General features: G+C 37.0%; 2 protein-coding genes and 1 pseudogene across 3 annotated transcripts in view; 2 read left to right on the forward strand and 1 right to left on the reverse strand.

The window, feature by feature from the left end:
* The first annotated feature begins 9,790 nt into the window (after positions 1 to 9,790).
* On the forward strand, positions 9,791 to 10,413 carry LOC124897070 (annotated as a pseudogene).
* A 3,059-nt stretch (positions 10,414 to 13,472) lies between these two features.
* On the forward strand, positions 13,473 to 15,504 carry LOC107863263 (gibberellin 20-oxidase-like protein). The gene is made up of 2 exons (XM_016709103.2): positions 13,473 to 14,347; positions 14,877 to 15,504. Exons 1-2 carry the CDS (start codon positions 13,989 to 13,991, stop codon positions 15,469 to 15,471), a joined length of 954 nt encoding a protein of 317 aa, XP_016564589.2. The 5' UTR covers positions 13,473 to 13,988; the 3' UTR covers positions 15,472 to 15,504.
* Positions 15,505 to 15,915: 411 nt separating this feature from the next.
* The window catches only part of LOC107863264 (mediator of RNA polymerase II transcription subunit 21), a 9,462-nt gene continuing 4,390 nt past the window's right edge, over positions 15,916 to 20,987 (reverse strand). The window contains exons 2-5 of one of the 2 annotated variants that reach the window (XM_016709105.2): positions 18,822 to 19,046; positions 17,351 to 17,428; positions 16,693 to 16,744; positions 15,916 to 16,343 (exon numbers count right to left, since the gene is read on the reverse strand). In XM_016709105.2, coding sequence (XP_016564591.1) covers positions 16,267 to 16,343; positions 16,693 to 16,744; positions 17,351 to 17,428; positions 18,822 to 19,031 — 417 coding nt within the window. In that variant the 5' untranslated portion in view covers positions 19,032 to 19,046 and the 3' untranslated portion in view covers positions 15,916 to 16,266. Of the gene's footprint in view, positions 16,357 to 16,692; positions 16,745 to 17,350; positions 17,429 to 18,821; positions 19,047 to 20,987 lie in introns of both variants that reach the window. The other variant, XM_016709106.2, reaches the window with a different exon arrangement.

A 20,987-nucleotide genomic window follows, 5' to 3' on the forward strand; every position in this document is an offset into this window, starting at 1 on the left:
TCCCTCCCATCTTCTTAGTTAATTTGTTCTCTCTCGATTAATATACATAACTCAGCCGTTATATACATAAGACTCTATGTATATGAAAATCTAATTAGAACGTTTTACTAGGAAATTAACTGATCTTCCTTCTATTTACCACACAGTTAAGGCAACAACACTAATGATGAATCACTGTCTTTCTTAATTTGTGTAACAACTATACTATTTCAAATTTTGAAAAACAATAATACAATAAAAAAAATCAATCAAATAATAGAAATCACAAACAATGTAATCACTGATTTATGATCTTTTTTAAAAAAAAACTGAACTTATTTTTATTTAAGAAGATGAATATTGCAATTCTTTTGAGACACTCTGGTGAATAAAAATCCAAAATAAAATATGTTACGTAAAAAAGTGAAGGGATTGTTTTCGTAAAATCAGTAACTTATTTGAGGTTGATTTCGATAGTTGTTGTTGAATTAGACATTGACAAAGCTCAAAAATCAATTGATGTACGCTATGGTGTCGACGGTAATGAATCATCTATTCGGAACCAAAATGATAATGGTGTTAATTTGTATGTTGAGTTGAATCATCTATTCGTATAAGGTAATGAATCATCTAGTCGTATCCGGAATGATAATTGATATGTATATATTCTAAATTTTTTTAAAAAGTTGTATCCGCAATATACATACGTATTAATCTGATTAACAACTTCACGGCATACTTCAAATTATTAATCATATTACATTTTTCTTTTTCAGTTATATACTCCGATGTTACAATAAGGATTGTAAATGGACATTGGAAGCATCAACTTATAAGAAAACTGATGTTTTTATCCTTCAAGGGCGAAAAACTGTCATCAACAAAATTGATGTTACAATCAAGTAAAACACTGTCATCAAGCATAAATTGATGTGGACAATGCGAACATGCCAGTCATAATAGGCATTCTTGTAATTTTTTTCGAAGGAGAAATGAGCTATCAATGACTCTAAATACAATTTTTATTCACTCATTTGACTTTTAGTAATTATTTGTATTTCTTTTTTGAACCGTTTTAGTTGTTTTTTGCTGTAAATAGTTGAATATCATTTTTATTCAATTTACCGTTTCATTATTTTTCGTATTTTAGTTTTTATTTCAAAGTGTAAATCGCGAATGTTCTATTACGTTATTCTTTAATAAATTAGTGTCTTTAACCGCAAATCTATGTAAACTAAAGTGTTTTGTTTTCCAGTTTCTTTTCCAAGTAGGTGTGTATGTGCATGTGTTACACATACATATAACAATATACAATTGCTATGTATTACTTCAATGTTTATGTTGATAAATAGTTTGAATATGCAGTCTTATAAATAACTTCAATGAATATGAAGTCCTATACTTATGTTTATGAAAATTTATCTATTCGTCTTATCTCAACCTATTAGATAATCTTATGAAATTCTTATATAACTATTACATATTCTAAGTTTATCAGTACAGTATTGTTAGGTATAATTTCAATCTTTATGTATGTGAATACATATACGTTGTCATTCTATGTATATGACTATACATACATTGTAAGTCTATGTTCATGACTATATATACATAGTAATTCTATGTATATGACTACTTATACATAATAATTCTATGTATATGATGATATCTAGGCCGGGGGTCTATCGGAAACAGTCTTTCTACTTCTTTAGAGGTAAAGGTATGGATTGCGTACATCTTACCCTCCCCAGACCTCACTATGTGGGAATACACTGAGTTTGTTGTTGTTGTTGTTGTATGATGATATCTACATTGTAATTCTATGTATATGACAAGAAATATGTTGAAATTATGACTGCTCACGTGTATTGTTATATGAATTTATTATTCATGAACAAATATACGTATATATTGATAATCATACAATAATTCTGATAATAAAAAAGTAGGTATATGATATTTTTAACTTCAATGTATAAATATATACATAAAATATATAGATTTCTTGTCTTTGCATCTGCTATATGTATGTTATAAGATACCTAAACATACTGATTTAGGTTGTTCAAGAAGTTGAATTTGCTATTGTCATTATTTTGAAACATAAATATGGTGGTGTGATTTTACATTTTTGTGATGAATTCATGCTCTCATGTCATTGAATATTTAAAATATGAAAATGCATAAGCTAATCTAATAGATTGAATTAGATTGATTAATAGCTTGGAAATCCATAAATCAGATATATGTATAATTACATAAACAATTTGTATATATTGTTATCATTTCTATAAGATTAACATATACTAACTTTTATAACACATATACATACGTTATAACAAAAAGTAATAGGCACAACACACAATATCATGCTTAAAACAGTTTAACTACTAATCAAAAAACATAAGTTAATATGTTCTAATAACTTTGTACATACAAAACATCTAAATTAGTTTAACAATCCAAAATCCTAACAAATTCACAGAAAGAAAAAAATCTTCACCATAAGCATCTTTAAAACTATTGAATGCTAACTATTCCTGTTTCATCAGGTATGGGGATAAATTTTGTCCTTGGTCTTGGAGGATCGTCATTATCACTAACATGACATTTCTTCGCTTTTTGTAAACCGTAATTTCGAAGAAGTGATGTGTATCTCATACGATGGTATTCTCCTTCAAAATCAACTGAAGGCACAATAATTCTTTCTCTTAGGTAATCTGCATATCCAACAACAAACACTCCACAGTCTCCTGCATGCAGACAATATACATACATATTTAACGTTATGTATATAGACTGACCACTACTAAAGCACAGCCACATTAATGAAAAAAAAAACATAACGCTATCCACACTAATAATCATATTCAAAAAAAAAATAAAAAATCTCACATTACTGAAAAAACACTGATATGCATATTGCGTCAAAAAAATCAGTCAAAGCATACTCCAAAACAACTTAATCCCATAGATCTTTCTGTCATAAAATATTGAATATACATAACAGTAGCATATATACATAACTTCTGATATGCATATTGGTATAACTAAATCAAAAAATTCATACAGAAACTATAAAAACACAATACACAAAGGGTGTGTTTGGTATGAAGAAAAATGTTTTTCATGAAAAATATTTTCCTGGAAAATGATTTCCTGGAAAACAAGTTGATTTCTTACTTGTTTTCTTATGTTTGGTTGGTGATGGAAAATATTTTTCGAAAAATATTTTCTAGTATTTGGTTGGTGAATGAAAAAATATTTTTCAAAAAATACATTTTAGTGTTTAGCTAAAGCGTAAAAATACATTTTAGAATCTTTTTTTAAAAAATAAATTAAAAAAGTTAAAGCTTTTTGGGGGAAGGGGGTTGGTAGGCGGGTGGATGGGGTAAGAAAAAGTTTTGAATTTTTTTTGTTAATTTTTTTTTAAAAAATTAGCGGGGGGGAGGGGGGGGGGTTGTTGGGAGTGGGGGGTCAGGATAGGAGAGTGAGAGGGAAGGGGAAGAAAAAAATTGAAATTTTTTTAAAAATAAATTTAATTTTTTTGAGGTTGTTGGGAGGGGGGAGGGGGATGGGAGAAGGGGCTGGTAAGGGGGAGGGAGGGTATGGGTGTGGGGTAAGAGAAAAGTTTGAATTTTTTAATAATATGTAGATATTATTTTTGGAAGGGGGGCTGCGAAGCGTAGGGGTGGGGTGGGGGTAGGGGATGGATTAAGAAAAAAATTTGAAATACTTTTTAAAACAATTGAATTTTGGAGGTGGGGGTGGGACTAGGGGTAAGGGTAGGGGTAGGGGTGGGGGTGGGGCTAGGGGTAAGGGTAGGGGTAGGGATAGGGGGTGAGGCGGGGGTAGGGGATGGACTAAGAAAACTTTTTGAAATACTTTTTAAAATAATTGAATTTTGGGTGTGGGGGTGAGGGTAGGGGTAGTGTCGGAGTGATAGGGTATTGAGGGCGGGGTAGATGATTTTGAGAATTGTATGAACATTTCAACTTTAAAGTGAGGTTGAAAGAGAGTTTTAAAAAATGTTTTCCTTACTTTTTGAAGAGAAGTCATTTTCCTTAGAATTAAGGAAAATAAGTTGATTTGGAAAACATTTTTTGAAACATATAAGCCAACCAAACATAAGAAAACTGAAAAACATTTTCTGGAAAATGTTTTCCTTTATACCAAACATACCTAAAGTCTGTGATGTATATGAACTATACATATCATTATATTTCAAATTTGTACCCTCAGTTATGTATATGTCTATCATATACATAAGTACTGATATGTATATAGACTGACAACTACTAATGCATCATCAAATTCATGAAAAACTCAATATAATAATGCAAAACTAACAACCATATTCAAAAATCAAAAATTTAAAAACCTCACATTGATGGAAAAACACTATATCCCAGTACAATAAATAATCATCTCATTATATTCTAAATACGTACTAACAGTTATGTATATGTCTACCATATACATAAGTATTGATATGTACATACACTGACAACTATTAATGCACCCTCAAAATCATGAAAAAACTCACATAATACTGCAAAACTAACAATCATATTCAAAAATAAAAAATAAAAAAAACTCACATTAATGAAAAAAATTAAAAAATAAATAACTTAAAAAATAAAAAATCAAATAATACTCCTCCGATTTGATTTTTTGAACTTCGATTAGCAGCTTTCCTAAGCTTCTTCATGTTAATGGGATTGTTACGATTTTTTGATCTGTTTTCAACAAAATTAGGGGCCTCATAATGAATTCACTGGGAATGAACTATATAATCTGATTTGTTGGTTCAAAATGGTCTAACTGAGTTAATCTTAAACTAAAAAATGGAGTATCATTTATTTACTAAGTAATACTGAGTGAATAGAGTACGTGAAAGAACTTATTCTATATAATTTTAGTAAAGTAGAAAAAGAAAATCTTACTCAAAGTCGGAAAAAAAAAAGTTTGAATTTATTCTATTGAATGAACAACATGCAAGAAATTGTTTAATCAGAATCTATTAATTTTGGGTAAAGTAGGGAAAAAAATATAACTAACCTCAGATCTTAAAAATTACAGCATATTGAAAATGACGTTTTTATTAGAATTGAATGCAATTGAGTAAGAGTTTGAATCAAACATGATAATGAATTCAAAAATGGTAACCGCTACATAATGACTTCTTGATCTTAGGCTTCTTCCAAGGAGAACAAGCTGTATAAAAATTAGTAAAGTTATGTATATGTAATTTTAGAGAGAGAAATTGAGAAAGTAATGAGATTTTTGTAATATATTTTGAGAGTTGAGATTTTATGTAATGAGTGATACTTAAGTTGTGGCTTTGTGTAATTTTTAGTTTTTTTTTTTTATATATATAATTTTATGTTGGGCTGGGTTGGGGCACATGTGAAGAAATCCAGTCCAGTCTAGCAAAATTCAGAGAGGGTCGTGTCCAAGTGTGTATCATTCTCACTTGGGAAAATGGAGAAGGAAAACAATATTAGTATGAATATGAAGAAGAAGATTGGGGCGTGTGATGTGGAGGCCCTGAAGAAGTGTTTGGAAGAGAATAAAGGGGACTATCTCAAATGCCAGTCTCATATTGAAGCCTTTAAGTCATCTTGCTCTACCAACAACAACAACCCTAACACTAAAATTTCTTCACCAGACCTCACTAAATCCTGAAACTTTCATACTCAGAGCTCGAATTTCTTGCTGTTTTACTTGCAATAAGGTTTTTCTTTTGTACCCATGTACTATTGGATGTTATTCGTTTTCATTTTGCCAACTTGAATGCTAAAATACTGGTTTTATATGAATATATTGAGCATGGTTTTAGCCTAGCCTTGGTGTGATTGAGTTGCTTGGTACCTGTTGTTGCTGCTTGCTGTACATGTTGGTGGTGGGAGGTGGCAGGTATCACGTGAAATTAGTGGAGGTCCCTGCAAGATAGGCCGGACACCACAGTTATAAAAATAATGAATATATTGAGCTTTTCTGATTGTGTTGGACAAATGGTGAAATGGTTTTGTGTTTACGCTTAAGTGTTTGTCCCCATGAATGGAGCAGAAATGAAAGCGCTTTTCCTTGTAGACATAACTATACCAACATACTCAGTGTAATCCCACAAGTTGAGTATGGGAAGGGTAGAGTCTACATAGACCGTACCCCTCCCCTACCTTTGTGGGAGACATTGTAGTCAGTTTATTTCATACAGATCGATGCCTCGGGTTTATACTAGGGGAAAAAGGATCTTTTTTGTGTTTTGTGGATGTTTGGAACCGATTCTAGCTGTAAATTATAATCCTTGGCATTGTGATTAAACCGAGTTCAGCTAAACCTTCTAAGTTTCTGATTAGTCGTTAATAGTCCGTAAATATTAACCGATTTAGAAATTAGCAATCCTAATGGAAACAAAAGTGGAAGCGTACAATTGATTTGTTTGCTCTATACTGTCAAGGACTAGGTGTTAAATTACCATGCTGATGTATTGTCTTATTCGAGAATCATTGCGTTCCCAATACCTGAATTCCTAGTTTATAAAGCTAAAATTATGGTGGTAGTGTGAATGAAAAGCAAGTAAAAAAGTTGTACTGGAAAAGTTTGATGTTTAGGGGTGTGAAATTTGCAAAGATATGCTTGCTCGATCCTTATGAACCATAGGTAACTCGATCATTGTCTTTTGTATGCTTACATTTTATGTGAAAGGAACTTTCTTACAAGCTACTGCTTAGACTAGGGACTTAGAAATTGAACCACTTGTTAGTTATCTGATGTCTAGGTATTCACATAATATTACTTTAACAAATAGTGGCTTAGATGCATTACTAATTTGCCAACTTGGGTGGGAAGTTCCTGATGACTGTCAGATAACTTCAATTATTGCTGCAAGTTTAGTCTTTGATGCTTTTCAGTTTTGTTCCTTATAAATTATAGTCACTGTCCTGTATCACATGGACTTGAGTGTGAGATGCATGCATCTTTGTTGGATTTATGGATATTTAATGGCGAATCTGGGGACAGTAAATGTTGCTTACCTTTTAGCTTTCAAGTTGGGACATTGCTGAGGACCTGAACAAATTATATTCCTTCGCAACACTTTGAGCTTTTAGATGAAGCGGTTCACACAAATATAGTGTCAGATCTAAATAAGCCCTGAGCTCGAGTCTTACCACCATCCATTGACAAAATGCGTCACATGGTTGGTCAAAAGAATCGAGCCCTGGAAAAGGGCATGTCATTGACCTAATAAATAAATAGAAGTTCCCTTTTTGTAATTCCCCATCTAGTGATATAATACAGTAACTCCTGTGTATGTACCAGATTGGAAGTGTCCATAGCTGTAAGTGTTGCATGTCTCACACTTATTTTGTCTTCATAATAAAATTCCATAAAGCGTAGATCTGACTGACAGTTGGAGACTTTTTGAAGTCCCATATCTGAATCACCACTAGTGTCTATTAAATTTCTCAAAACGATTGTACAGGAAGTAATAATAGATGGAGTAAAAAGAAGCAACATGCTTAAAGCATCACAAAAGTTACTTCAGCTCACGTACCGCCAAAGCCCAAAAGTTAGTTTTTAGCTGCCTTTGTTCTGTCCAGTATTTTTCTTATTCCCTTATCTAAGCAGACTGCAATTCTGGACTTTCATCTGCCAAGGTTTAGTTGTTTTCTTTGACGTTGCAGTTTTGCTTTATTTCCTTTTGGATAACTGCAACTAGTATCATCGAGCTAGGGAGGTGGATGGTTACAAGCTGTGGTACTCTGGGAGCGAGAGGCGTAGGAATGGAGTTGGCATCTTAGTAGATGAAGAGCTTAGAGGTCAGGTAGTAGAGGTGAAGAGGATCAACGATAGGTTGATGACTATTAAGTTGGTCATTCGGGGGTTTACCCTGAACGTGTATAGTGCCTATACGCCGCAAGTGGGATCGGAGAAGATGCGGTTTTGGGAGGCTTTGGAGGAGGTGGTGAGAGGCGTGCCTAGCTCGGAGAAGATTGTGGTAGCAGGAGATTTCAACGGGCACATCGGGGCGTTACCGGGAGGCTTTGGTGATGTGCATGGTGGTTTTGGTTTTGGTTTTGGGGAAAGAAATGAAGAGGGGGCTACTCTATTGGAGTTTGCGAGGTCCTTTGGGCTGGTGTTGGTGAACTCGGGCTTCCCGAAGAAGGACGATCACCTGATCACCTTTCGAAGCGCGATAGCCAGGACCCAGATTGACTTTTTGTTGCTTAGGAAAGGGGATAGGGCGTTGTGTAAGGACTGTAAGGTCATCCCGAGTGAGAATCTTTCGACCCAGCATAGGCTCTTGGTTATGGATTTGGGTATAAAGAAGAATAGAAAGAGGAGGAGTAAGGAGTGTAGACCTAGAATTAAGTGGGGCGGCTTGACGCCAGTAAATGCGTGGGAGATAGGGGAGAAGTTGGCAGGAATGGGGGTGTGGGAGTATAGGGGGACGTGGATAGTATGTGGGATAGGGCGGCTAGGTGCATCAGGGAGAATGCAAGTGAGGTGTTGGGTGTTTCTAGGGGCCGGGCATCATCGGGGGGATTGGTGGTGGAATGAAGAGGTGGAGAAGAAAGTGGGGACCAAAAAAGGGGCGCATGCTAAATTGGTTGAGAGTAAGGACGAAGAAGAGAACCGGGTAAACTGGAAAGAGTACAAGCTAGCTAGGAAGGAGGCTAAGTCAGCAGTCACGGCAGCGAAGACGACCGCTTTTGAGAGCTTGTATGTCGGGTTACAGGGGAAAGGAGGGAAGAAAAAGTTGTTTAGACTCGCTAAGGCTAGGGAGAGGAAGGGTCGTGACCTCGATCAGGTGAGGTACATTAAGGGGGAGGATGGTAGAGTGTTGGTGGAGGACGGCCACATTAAGAATAGATGGCAGTCGTACTTTCATAGGCTCTTGAGTGACGAAGGGGATAAAGCTATTGTGTTAGGGGAACTGGAGCACTCAGAGGAGTGTCGGGATTTTAGCTATTGTAGACGTTTTAAGGTAGAAGAGGTTAGAGAGGCTGTTCGCAGGATGCGAAGGGGTAGGGCGACGGGGCCGGACGAGATACCGGTGGAGTTTTGGAAGTTCGTTGGAGAGGCTGGTGTAAGGTGGTTGACTGGATTGTTTAATGAAATCTTCAAGACGGCAAAGATGCCCGAGGCTTGGAGGTGGAGTACCATGATCCCTCTCTATAAAAATAAGGGTGACATCCAGAGTTGCAATAACTATAGGGGGATTAAGTTATTGAGTCACTCTATGAAGATTTGGGAGAGAGTGGTCGAGGTGAGGCTGAGACGGATAGTGTCTATTTCGGAAAACCAGTTTGGATTTATGCCTGGCCGCTCGACGACGGAGGCAATTCACCTGGTGCGGAGGTTGGTGGAACAGTATAGGGAAAGGAAGAAGGACCTGCACATGGTGTTTATCGACCTGGAGAAGGCTTACGACAAAGTCCCCAGGGAGGTGCTTTGGAGATGCTTGGAGGTGAGTGGAGTACCGCTGGCATATATCAGAGCAATTAAGGATATGTATGATGGAGCGAAAACCCAGGTGAGGACGGCGGGAGGAGACTCAGAGCATTTCACTGTCTTGACAGGATTGCATCAGGGATCTACTCTTAGTCCCTTTTTGTTTGCGTTGGTGATGGATGTGTTGACGCGGCGTATCCAAGGGGAGGTGCCTTGGTGTATGCTTTTTGTAGACGATGTAGTTCTGATAGATGAGACTCGAGGGGGTGTGAATGACAAATTAGAGGTGTGGAGGCAAACTCTTGAGTCTAAAGGGTTCAGGGTGAGCAGAAGCAAGACAGAGTATGTGGAATGCAAGTTTAATGACGTGAGGCGGGAGAATGAGGTAGTAGTGAAGCTGGAATCACAGGAGGTACGTAAGAGGGATAGTTTCAAGTATCTCGGGTCCGTGATCCAGAGTAACGGTGAGATTGATGAGGATGTCTCGCACCGTATTGGGGCGGGATGGATGAAGTGGAAGCTCGCGTCGGGGGTGTTGTGTGATAAGAAGGTGCCGCCAAGCTGAAAGGCAAATTCTACAGGGTGGTAGTCCGTCCGGCCATGTTGTATGGAGCGGAGTGTTGGCCAGTTAAGAACTCCCACATCCAAAAAATGAAGGTGGCAGAAATGCGAATGTTGCGCTGGATGTGTGGGCTGACTAGAGGGGATAGAGTGCGGAATGAGACTATCCGGAAGAAGGTTGGTGTGACTTCAGTGGAGTGCAAGATGCGGGAAGTCCGATTGAGGTGGTTCGGACACGTGAAGAGGAGGGGAATGGATGCCCCGGTTCGTAGGTGTGAGAGGCTAGCGTTGGATGGTTTTAGGTGGGGTAGGGGTAGGCCGAAGAAGTACTGGGGTGAGGTGATTAGGCGGGACATGGAGCAGTTACAGCTCACCGAGGACATGACCCTAGATAGGAAGGTCTGGAGGACGCGAATTAGGGCAGAAGACTAGGGCCGGTTTGGGTTGCTAGTGTAGGGAATTACTTGGTGGGGGTTTTATTCTTGTTATGATTCCGTGTTCCATGTTTTATTACGAATCTGTGTGCTTTCCTCTGTTTTCTAATACTTATGGGTGCCGTATTTATGTTATGTAATCTAGTTCTGTGCTTTACTATGAGTTTGTGTGGTATCTCGTGACTTGAGCCGGGGGTCTATCGGAAACAACCTTTCTACTTCTTTAGAGGTAGAGGTATGGACTGCGTACATCTTACCCCCCCAGACCCCACTAGGTGGGAATACACTGGGTTTGTTGTTGTTGTTATATTTGACTAAGGGGAGCCTTGGGGTAATTGGTAAAGTTGTTATCATGTTGCCAGGAGGTCACGGGCTCAAGCCTTGAAAACAGCATCTGGCAGAAACGCAAGGTACAGTTGCATACAATACACCTTTGTGATGGTGCCCTTCTCTGGACCCTGCTCATAGCGGGCACTTTAGTACACCGGGGGCTGCCTTTTATATATTTGACAAAAGAATGTTAATATTATGGGAGTTTCTCAAAATGAGAGTGTAATTTGCACTTAAATCTCACTTCACATTGCAACTGATTTCAGTTTTTGCCTTTATATCCAGAAAAATTAATCATTTGTTAAAAGGATGCTCATGCAGAAAGGCAATATAATATAATATTGACAAGTGACCAATCATATTTGAGAAATGTACTAGAGTACTTGGTAATTTACTTTTACCTTCCCTCTGCAGTTGTAGAGAATTTCAAGTAAGCAACATGAGTGAAGATTGGAGGACTGAAATCCCTGTCTTTTGCTGTTAGCAGTAATAAAACCACAGAAGATTCAAGTATAAGAGAGAGCGTTCTTTGTAATATTCCTCAACGAAGGATATAGTTTTCTCATTGTTGCTATTTCTTCAGCTTTAATCTCTTTTCAGATACCCTCAGTGATCCAAAAATTTGTAGTCTGTGATAAGTAGTGGAAAGGGAGAACCAATAAGGAAACCAAGTGTTGGTGGTTCGACAGTTGAAGATTATATTGGCTGCCTTTAGCTTGTCCATGCAATTATTTCTTGTCACAATATGAAAAACCAAGTAATTTAAAGTTCCAGGGGAGCAAATTTAGTGACTAAAGGCTTGTTGGTGTCTTGTTTTTTTCCAATGAGAAATCATCTTATATAAAACTGATTTCAAATAAATGATGAAACTGGAACTGAATGTAATGCCAGAGCATATTGGAATACGCTGCCGATAAATTGTCTCAGGAAGGCAGTTTCTTAAGAAGTAATTGCGCGGTTTGCCCTTAAAATGAATTGGTCTACAACAAAATACAGACAGAAGAGCGAAAGACCCTAAAAGTGATTTTTGTTAAAAGTCATTCATCGATGAAAATAGGATTGTGTATGCTAAGTTGAGACCTCGATCCTGAATTTTTTGTTGTATCTTTCTACCTCTATTTGTATGTGAAATTTGTTGTTGATGCATCTAGCCTAACGTCCCATCTTTATCTCGTGACCTAAAATAGTTAGACCTTTTGTTTTAATTTATACGATATAATTTGTCTAGGCATGAAATCTTAAAAAATGAAATGGAGATTTTTGGAGCTTATTTATGGTCCAAGCCAAGTGTTAGACATCTTTGTGGCACTATAATCAGTTATGAGCAGAAGGGTCATTTACAAAAGCATATTGTCAAGTGCCTCTGTTCCTTGAAAAGTTGCCATTAAAAATGGTCTTAATTTGCTTCTAGAAGATGCAGAAGCTTCTATTTTAATCAAATGAACTCAAACGCAAGTAGATTGATCCTTGTAAATAATTATATGCCCACTTCACCAAAGTCTATCATGTTTCACTAGCATTGGTTTTTCATTGCTTGGAGTAAAGAGAATAAATATAAAATATGTCATCAGGAGTCTATGGGACCAGTTCCTTCGTTTTTTTCCCTTGTTCTCTTTCACGTCTTTTAAATAGGTTAGAAAAAAGAAATGGCATAATGTCCTCGATTGCATATAAAATATGTGTTTTGCTTAATTGTCGTGTTTGCTCTACAGAGTAATGAATCACGAGTTAAGGCAAGTCAAACCTTTGACATTTTAGAGAATCAACACCTCAGCAATTTTGACGCAAAAATAATTTATTTGCACTTGATATTTACAATTAAATAAATGAATTTAAGTGTCCGGTGCACTAACAAAGCATTCACCTTTGTGGCTGTACTCAGGAAGATTTGAATCCGAAACCTCAAAAATGAAAGAGTATTTATCATTCCACCACAATTTTTATTGGTGATGATTAATGGTTTAGTTTGAAGTAAACATCGTTGCTGGCGTATTTTTTCGTTTTGACTAGCACTGTTCCATCAATTGTGCTTGTTGCCTCCTAATTGCTTACAGCGTCTTAAATTCATCCTCCAATTTCATTGACCTTATTATTTCTTATAAAATAAAGGAGAGTTGTGGGGGTTGGTTGGGGGTGGGGGTGTTGGAGAGGGTCGGCCAGCTCTAAACAGAAAATGTCAAAACCTTAATAAATTGCAAAATGTCCTAGTATTTATTATACTTATTAGTAGCTTGCAGAATATTAAAGTACACTAAGGGGTCGTTTGGTAGAGTAGTGTATAAGAATAATGCAAAATATGGTGTATTAGTAATGCTTGTATTAGTAATGCTTGTGTTAGTTGTGCTTGCATTAGTTATGCTTTTATTTTTTCTTATGTAGTGTTTGGTTCGATGTATTAAAAAAAACATGAATCACATAATTTTTGAAAAATAATTTATTTTTTTTACATAATACCCTCAATATATATGTAGGAAAGGATGCGGAAATTTTTTTGAGGGGTAATAGGGTCTTTAAGCATGTTACTTCATGCATTAGATTCATTGCATTACTAATGCCATGGATTTTGAGGTATTAGTAATACACACCTCAATACACAATAGAGTGTATAACTAATGTCTGCATTAGTTATACATAGGGTAAAAAAGTATACCAAACAAGGTACTATTAATACACATTAAACTAATGCATGCATTAACATTCCAATACACTCAACCAAACGACCCCTAAAGTGTCCGTTATGTGCAGGGTTTGGAAAAAGGCTAGACCACTTACCTGCATTTTCACTAGAGGTTATTTCAACTATTTGAACACATGACCTCGTGACAACATGGCAACAACTCTACCGGTTACACCAAGAATACCCTACCCTAGTACCCCTCATGTTACATGCTTTATATCCTGCATAATTATTTATTCTCATTTCTCTGGAGGATTACTCGTTTTCACATCTGACTTGTCCACATCCCTAAATGTCTTGTAGAACTTGAGATTCTTGCTTGTCATTTGTCACATTAGGAGACAAAGTTATAGGATTTAGAGTTAGTGAGTTCAGAAGGAATGCAGTCTTATTATATATACACACGGTTCGAATCAGAAAGCCTGCATCCGCCTACGAGTTTATAATACATAGTTAATGAGGGATACTCTTTGCAAGACATAGCTACCCTTCTATTTATTTGAGTACATAAACACGACAGAAAAAAACTAACCTATCTGTTGAGCATGTCTGAATCTCAGACTCGTGTAAAACTTCCCATTTTCGACATTTCGAGGCCATTGAGTTCATCTAATTCCCTAAAGTCCCTTTCTTTAGCTTGTAAAGAATGGGGTTTTTTTCACATCAGCAACCATGGAATTCCCAGAGATTTATGCAGACAAATTCATTTCCTTTCTAAACAGATATTCAATCTCCCTAGTGATGTAAAGCTCAATGCTGGACCTTTTTCAAATATAAGAACCTATACTCCTCACTTCATTGCTTCCCCTTTCTTTGAGAGCCTCAGGGTTTCTGGACCTGACTTCTTTGCTTCTGCACAGAGCACTTCCCAAGCCCTGATCAACCAGCCAATTCCAGAATTCAGGTAAATCAAAATCCTTAACACTACATCCATCTCGCATGCACCTCGACTATTCATTGAGATACCTACAGGGGCGTAGCTACTTTGTTCCAAGGGTGGTCACTCGAACACCCTTCATCGAAAATTATATCATGCGTATAGAAAATAATACTGCGAATCTAGATCAAAAAAACCTTTTTAGAGATATACATTGAAGTTTTGAACACTCTTAGCATAACTCCTAGCTTCGCTTACTTGCTAGAACTTGCATAGGTACAAATAACTTTGTCCATCAAAGCTTTGACAAATGAGCTTTGTTTCTGGGGGATTTGAACCTTGGTTTTCACAAAGCTTCATTGACTCCTAGACCACATGAATGCAGCTAACACTAGCACTTTCATTTTCAGTTTTTTGTAAGTGTGATTTATGGTCCAGATGAAATATTCTTTTTTTCTTGCATACATCATTAACAATTGGTTTAAGATTTGCTTGATCGCATGACTTGTCTCTCCTGCAAGAATTCAGCTTTTTGTTGTTTTCTTATGTCCCCTAGTCATGCAATGGAGGTGTATGGGAGCAAAATGGAAGAACTTTCCAAAAGCATTGTTGAGGTCATACTGATGAGTTTAGGTGCTGAATTTGAGCAAAAGTTCGCATCGGAATTCAGGAACTGTCATGGCTATCTAAGAGTAAACAACTATACTCCACCCGAAAGCACGGAAAATGTACAAGAAGTTGAAGGGCTAGGAATGCACACTGATATGAGCTGCATAACAATAGTGTATCAAGATGAAGTTGGTGGACTTCAGGTGAGATCCAAAGAAGGCAAGTGGATGGACATTGATCCTTGCCAAGACACTCTTGTTGTGAATGTTGGAGATCTCTTGCAGGCTTGGAGTAATGGGAAATTAAGGTCATCTGAACACAGAGTTGTCCTGAAAGAGCCTGTGAGCCGATTTTCTATCGCTTTCTTCTGGTGTTTTGAAGATGAGAAACTGATTGTTGCACCAGAAGAGGTTGTGGGGAAGGACAATTTGAAGGTCTATAAGGCTTTCGTTTGTGCTGATTATTTGAAGTACAGAGAAAGCAATGAGAAAGGCAAGTTTGAGAAAGTTGGTTTCACTGTCAAACATTTTGCAGGTAAATAATCATCTTTGTTATAGCCATTTCTTCTTCCCCTTTTGGTGTTTCTCCTGGTGATGAAACATTTTTTTTTTCCAAGTGAGAATAAAAACAATTGTACTCCCAGGCGTTGTTTTAACATCTCAATTATCTTTTGGATCCCCTGATGCAGAGGCTGCTCAAAACCTCCTGTGTTCATGTCATGTACTGATTCTGTAGGATAAAACTCCAATTGCCAGATGATGTGGATAGGTCCCACTACAAGCCGTATTATACATTCGATCTACTTTAGCGTTCAGCAAATCTCTTGGACTGCTAGCGTAACGACTGGTCTGCATTCTATACTCAAATAACCCGGACACAGTATTAGCAGCGTAACAAGATTGTTAACCCCAACAAATTGCATCAACGAATTAGAACCATCGATTCATTGCTTTCATATCGTTGCTGCCATGTTTTGGGCTCACAGGTTTAGGAAGAAGATGCAATCTTGTAATTGCAACATTTTCTTATAACAGAAAAGTGCTGGAGCAGAGAAATTAACCAACTTCCAAATAGTACTCACGTCACAGAAGAAGCTAATATAAAGGAATGTGAGACAAATAACTGCTGATTCTCTTCTCATTCTAAATACACAAAGATCTAAACCAGATACATTTGTATGCTTTTCTCCAGCAGTGCCAAGAACTTAAAATGGAAATGTCAGAACACGCCAGTTAGTAAATGTACCCATAAGAACAACTGACACAGGCAATTTGTTGTTCCTCCAAGGCATATCCCAGAAGGAATGGGCTCCTTAGATCCGTGAACCGACATATTTTTTACTCTGGCTTCTTTAAGTTCAGGCAGTTATCTGTCGCCTGGTTGAACAGCTCCTTGACCTGCTTTAGCTCCTTCTCTACATCACCAAACTGTCTTAGAATAAGCCAAAAAATTGATCATATAAAAAGGAACATGCAAATTTCGGCCCTAGCTTAATTCCAACTACCTTCACTAATTCACTCAGAAAGAAAACAAAGGGAAAACAAATACATGAATGCTCACTTTCCTCAACCACAGACTGTGCACTCAAGTAAAGAATATAAGCAGTGTGGAAGGCTGATAAGCTGGAAGTAGTTGCTCAATCAGTTCATAAAGCATCTCAGTCTCTCTCTCTGTGTGTGTGTGTGTGTGTAGTCATGTATTGCGTCAAAAAAGTATACTCCAAAGTCACAGCTATGTCAGATACACTAAGAACAAATTCTCACCTGCAGCTTCCAGTTGTTTTTGAAGTTCTTGGCCAACTGCATCGTTCTCATCCTACATTATAGAGTAAGAATTTGGGTATAATGCAAGACAAAACACTAAGCCCATAAACATTGCAACAAATTAATCTTTTTATCCTTTTTATTTTTTAATGTAGCTACTGTAGATTTTTTGTTTCTAATGTTTGGCCCGACTTCTAAAATCAACTTATTTTGAAAAGATTTTTCGAAAGGTACTTTTGGTGAGAAGCAGTTGTTGTCTGGCTAATCATTTTAAAAAACTTTTGAACAACAATTACTGTTTCACCACAACTTTTAAAAAATGCTTCAAGTGTATTTTCTCAAATTGCTTTTCAAAAAAGTACTTGCGGGGAAAAACTACTTTTTATAGCTTCTGAAAAACAGATCTTGTTACTTCCTAAAAGCACTTACTTTTTCCCAAAAAGCGTGGTCAAAAACCTCACTTTAAAAAAAAAAAAAAAAAAAAAAAAAAAACTTTTTGAGAAAAATAAAATAAGCAGTTATGGCCTCCCAAAAACTTGGCCAAACAGGCTATTAGTAAGAATATGGCATTGGAATTAGAGGAAGACAGCATCACCTTGATCAGATATAACATGTCAAAAAGTTATCTACACTGACTTATATACAGAGAAGCCTATACCTGGAGTTCTGCAATTCTTTTCAGTTGGGCTTCTTCACCCCCATCTGATAAAGGAAGAGCAGCAACCAACGCATCAAACTGCCCAAAAAGGCAAACAAAAACATGTAATTAAGAATATAATGACATTGTAGAAAAGCTACACTTTAGGAGCACATAGCAATTGGTCTGAATTAGAGCCACTCAATCTTCAAGGCTACTCTCAAGTGCCAGGCTGCGCAGCTTAAGTTTGATACGATGCCAAATTAGACTGCCTCTGATTGTGAGGCCAAGAAGAAAACAAGGGAAATGTAACTGTGAACAGGGTTGTCCATACACAATCCATAGAAGACAGCTAAAGGGCGATAAACTAGAATTCAGTTTTTTGGTTTTGATGAGCAAGGTTTACCCGGTGAGACTTAGCCTAGATGTCAAAGTCTCCGGACTGAAGAGCTCAGATCAAGTTCTAAATTTAAAATCCCTAGAGGTATTCGATACTGTCCAATTAGTAATTGGGATTTCCCACCATTATGCAATTCAGTCAGGTTTTAATTGAGTAGTTGGTGATGCTAATAGCATTATTGTATTTGTCGTTAAAATAAAGGACAAAGACTAAGGTCTTTGAACTCAAGCATATTGGTCTCAGGTCTCATTGAACAAGGACTTGATGTTATCTGGTACAGAACTGCATGCACACAATAGATATGACAAAAAAGGCAGCCCGGTGCACTAAGCTCCCGCTATGTGCAAGGTACGGAGAAGGACCCGACCACAAGGATCTATTGTACGCAGCTTCACCTTACATTTCTACAAGGGGCTGTTTCCAGGGCTTAAAGCCGTGACCTCCTGGTCATATGGAAGCAACTTTATCAGTTACTCCAAGGCTCCCCTTCACACAATAGATATGATGAGACCAAGAAACATAAAGTATCCCCATGATATAATCTAAAAATCTGATGTTTCAAAAAGTAAATAGACCAGTCAAAGGAAGACAAAAAGACATTATTTTGCCCAAAAAATGAATTCTTTTAGAAATGGTAAGTGTGTTATAAATATAGCACCAAGAAGGTGCTATCAAAAGTATTTGCAAGGAACATAAGGATATACCATCCTATTCTTAAAGGGATTCTATGAGTTCTGTCACTGTTCAGCATCATTTACACAAAAAACGACAACAACAACAACATACCCAGTATATTCCTACAATGTGGGGTCTGGGGAGGGTAAAGTGTACGCAGTCCATACCACTACCTCAGATGTAGTAGAGAGGTTGTTTCCGATAGACCCCCGGCTCAGGAGACACAAAAAATGAAACAAAAGTAAATATTTGATCTTGATCCTAGGAAAAAGGTAAAATTCCCTTTTCTTGGAATCACAGATATTCTCAAAGTAAATGCACGATATCCATATATACTGGTCTGTGGCTATCTTATCAGTTGATCAATAAGCAAATGAGGATGTAATAGAAAGAAAATGTGAAGGTAAGGAGGTTTACCTGCTTGGCAGCCTTAACAAAAGCAGCGCTCATCTGCTTTGGTTGTTCTGCAACATTGATTGAGTCTTCTGTCGGATTGACAGGAGGAGGTTCCGGATAATTAGGTGACAGACGCACAGGAGGGGCGTCCCTCTGAAGTGTACCAAAGGTGTTGAAAGTAAGAGCTGCAATTGTATTTACTTGTTCCTGTAGCTGTGATATGATATCCATCTTGCAGATCCGTCCCTAAATTGCAAAAAAAGAAAAATAGTGGATTGAGATTTTCATCCGATTGCATATATAATAATGAGAGTGACAAGGATTCAGGGTACTGTTATTTTCATAAACCAGCTATAACTCACACATCAGTCACAGATAGAATTATCAAAGAACTTCCTAAAAAAAAATGTAATCACATAAGTCCGTTCAAATTGCTTTTGCTAGAACTAACCACAATTTAAAAAAAAAAGGGTCACGTGTTTATGGCACTAATGTAGACTTCACCACAAAAATGCTGACTGTTTCTAAAGCTATCAAATCTACCAGAATTGGTCAAAAAATACACAAGATTTGAAGCAGTTGAAGGTTACTCAGTGACGTGTCCTAGACAAGAGTATCTTACTGTAGTAGTATAAGAGTGCACACAGTCTGACTTGGTTCTAGATGTCATGCACAACATTCTGTGAAATGTTCTTAGTCATGACAACCCGTCTCAAGGAAGGGTTTGCTTGAAGTGCCAAAAAACGCAACAGAATTAAAAAAGCAACGAGTTCTTGGGGTTATCAAGCTGAGAACTTAAAACATGCAAAATTTACTGCAATAATTACTTGGTCACGAGAACCCAAACTCGCCACATAACTCAGGAAATCTTGTGGTCAGTCAGTTAAATTTTTAGAAAATATTGATCCTTACTTCGAAGGCAGAATTTTATACCTATCAACAATTTAAGCTATATGGGAAGCAAATAAGAACACATAAGCAATGATACCAAACTTGAGGTTTTATTTGAGAAAACATAAGCAAGCACAGTGGGAGTTGTTTGATCTGAATAAGCTGGGACATATATTGAATGTTGGTTGCTATCATTAAATTGTTGGCCCAAATTAGTAGTGACTACAAAGATTTAAAAGTTAAATGGGTCTAAAGACACCTCATAAAATATGGAGTCTTATACGTAGATACCTGAATGCAATTTCTAGTTTAATGATGGTCTAAATTAGAATTACATAAACTTGTGCCTTTAAAAATTAGGTCATGGTACCCAAATCATACATAGGGTTTCTTTTCTGATATCACATCACCAGATGAGTTGGAATTTTCGCAAAAGAGGAAAATGGAATTGGGCAATTTTATTGATAGATCTACTGTTACATTCACTAAGAATACAGAAAAGGAAAGGTTACAATCAAATGAACTCAATTTTAGACGAGCCTTTCGATCGCCATGGAAATCCAGTAATGGAAGAATCGAGAAGAGAATTAGGGTTGAGAGTAAGAAGACGAGTAAGGCTGAAGAAGAAGTTGAGAGAGAATCTGAGAAATACCGGTAATTGCTTGCCCCAACCGGCTCGGTCTAATTAGTTCTATTACCAGCTGGAATTAGTTGGTTTGATCTCCACCATTGGATGAGTAACTGTTTTATTCTCTAATCTTGGTCATCCTTTTATTTAATGACGCAGACGTCATGTGGTTGCACCGACTTCCACTCATATCTCTGCTACTCCACTTTCCTAATACAGCTCTCATTTTCCGCAAAATCAATTCATCTACGCGATGTAGGATTTCTATCCCTAATTCATAACAAGTTGAGAGCCGCCTAAGTCTTGATTTGGAAGACCCCTAACTGCAAGACAACAAGTTTCATCCATCTTCATGGATTCACAAACTTCCGCATCTAGTTTTATATTCTCAATGATTTGACATGATAGTTCTTGGCAAAAGATGATCATCTTTGTCACCAAAGTTTTGGTTCTAAACATAAACAAGTGTTTTTCTTAATTATTTTCCGGTGATTGGTTGGTAAATAGTAAACATCTTCCACTCTTTGGTTGCAAAGAGAAAATAGTTTCCACACGGTAATGGATTCTTGTGCTCCTCCCCCAAATCCTCATCCCAAACCTGATATAGCTAAATAGGGATTGCATTTCCAGCTTGTAATTAGCAAGTATTCTTCATTATCTTTATGAAG

The sequence above is a fragment of the Capsicum annuum genome, chromosome 3 (genome assembly GCF_002878395.1).
Source record: "Capsicum annuum cultivar UCD-10X-F1 chromosome 3, UCD10Xv1.1, whole genome shotgun sequence".
NCBI classification, from domain to species: Eukaryota; Viridiplantae; Streptophyta; class Magnoliopsida; order Solanales; family Solanaceae; genus Capsicum; species Capsicum annuum.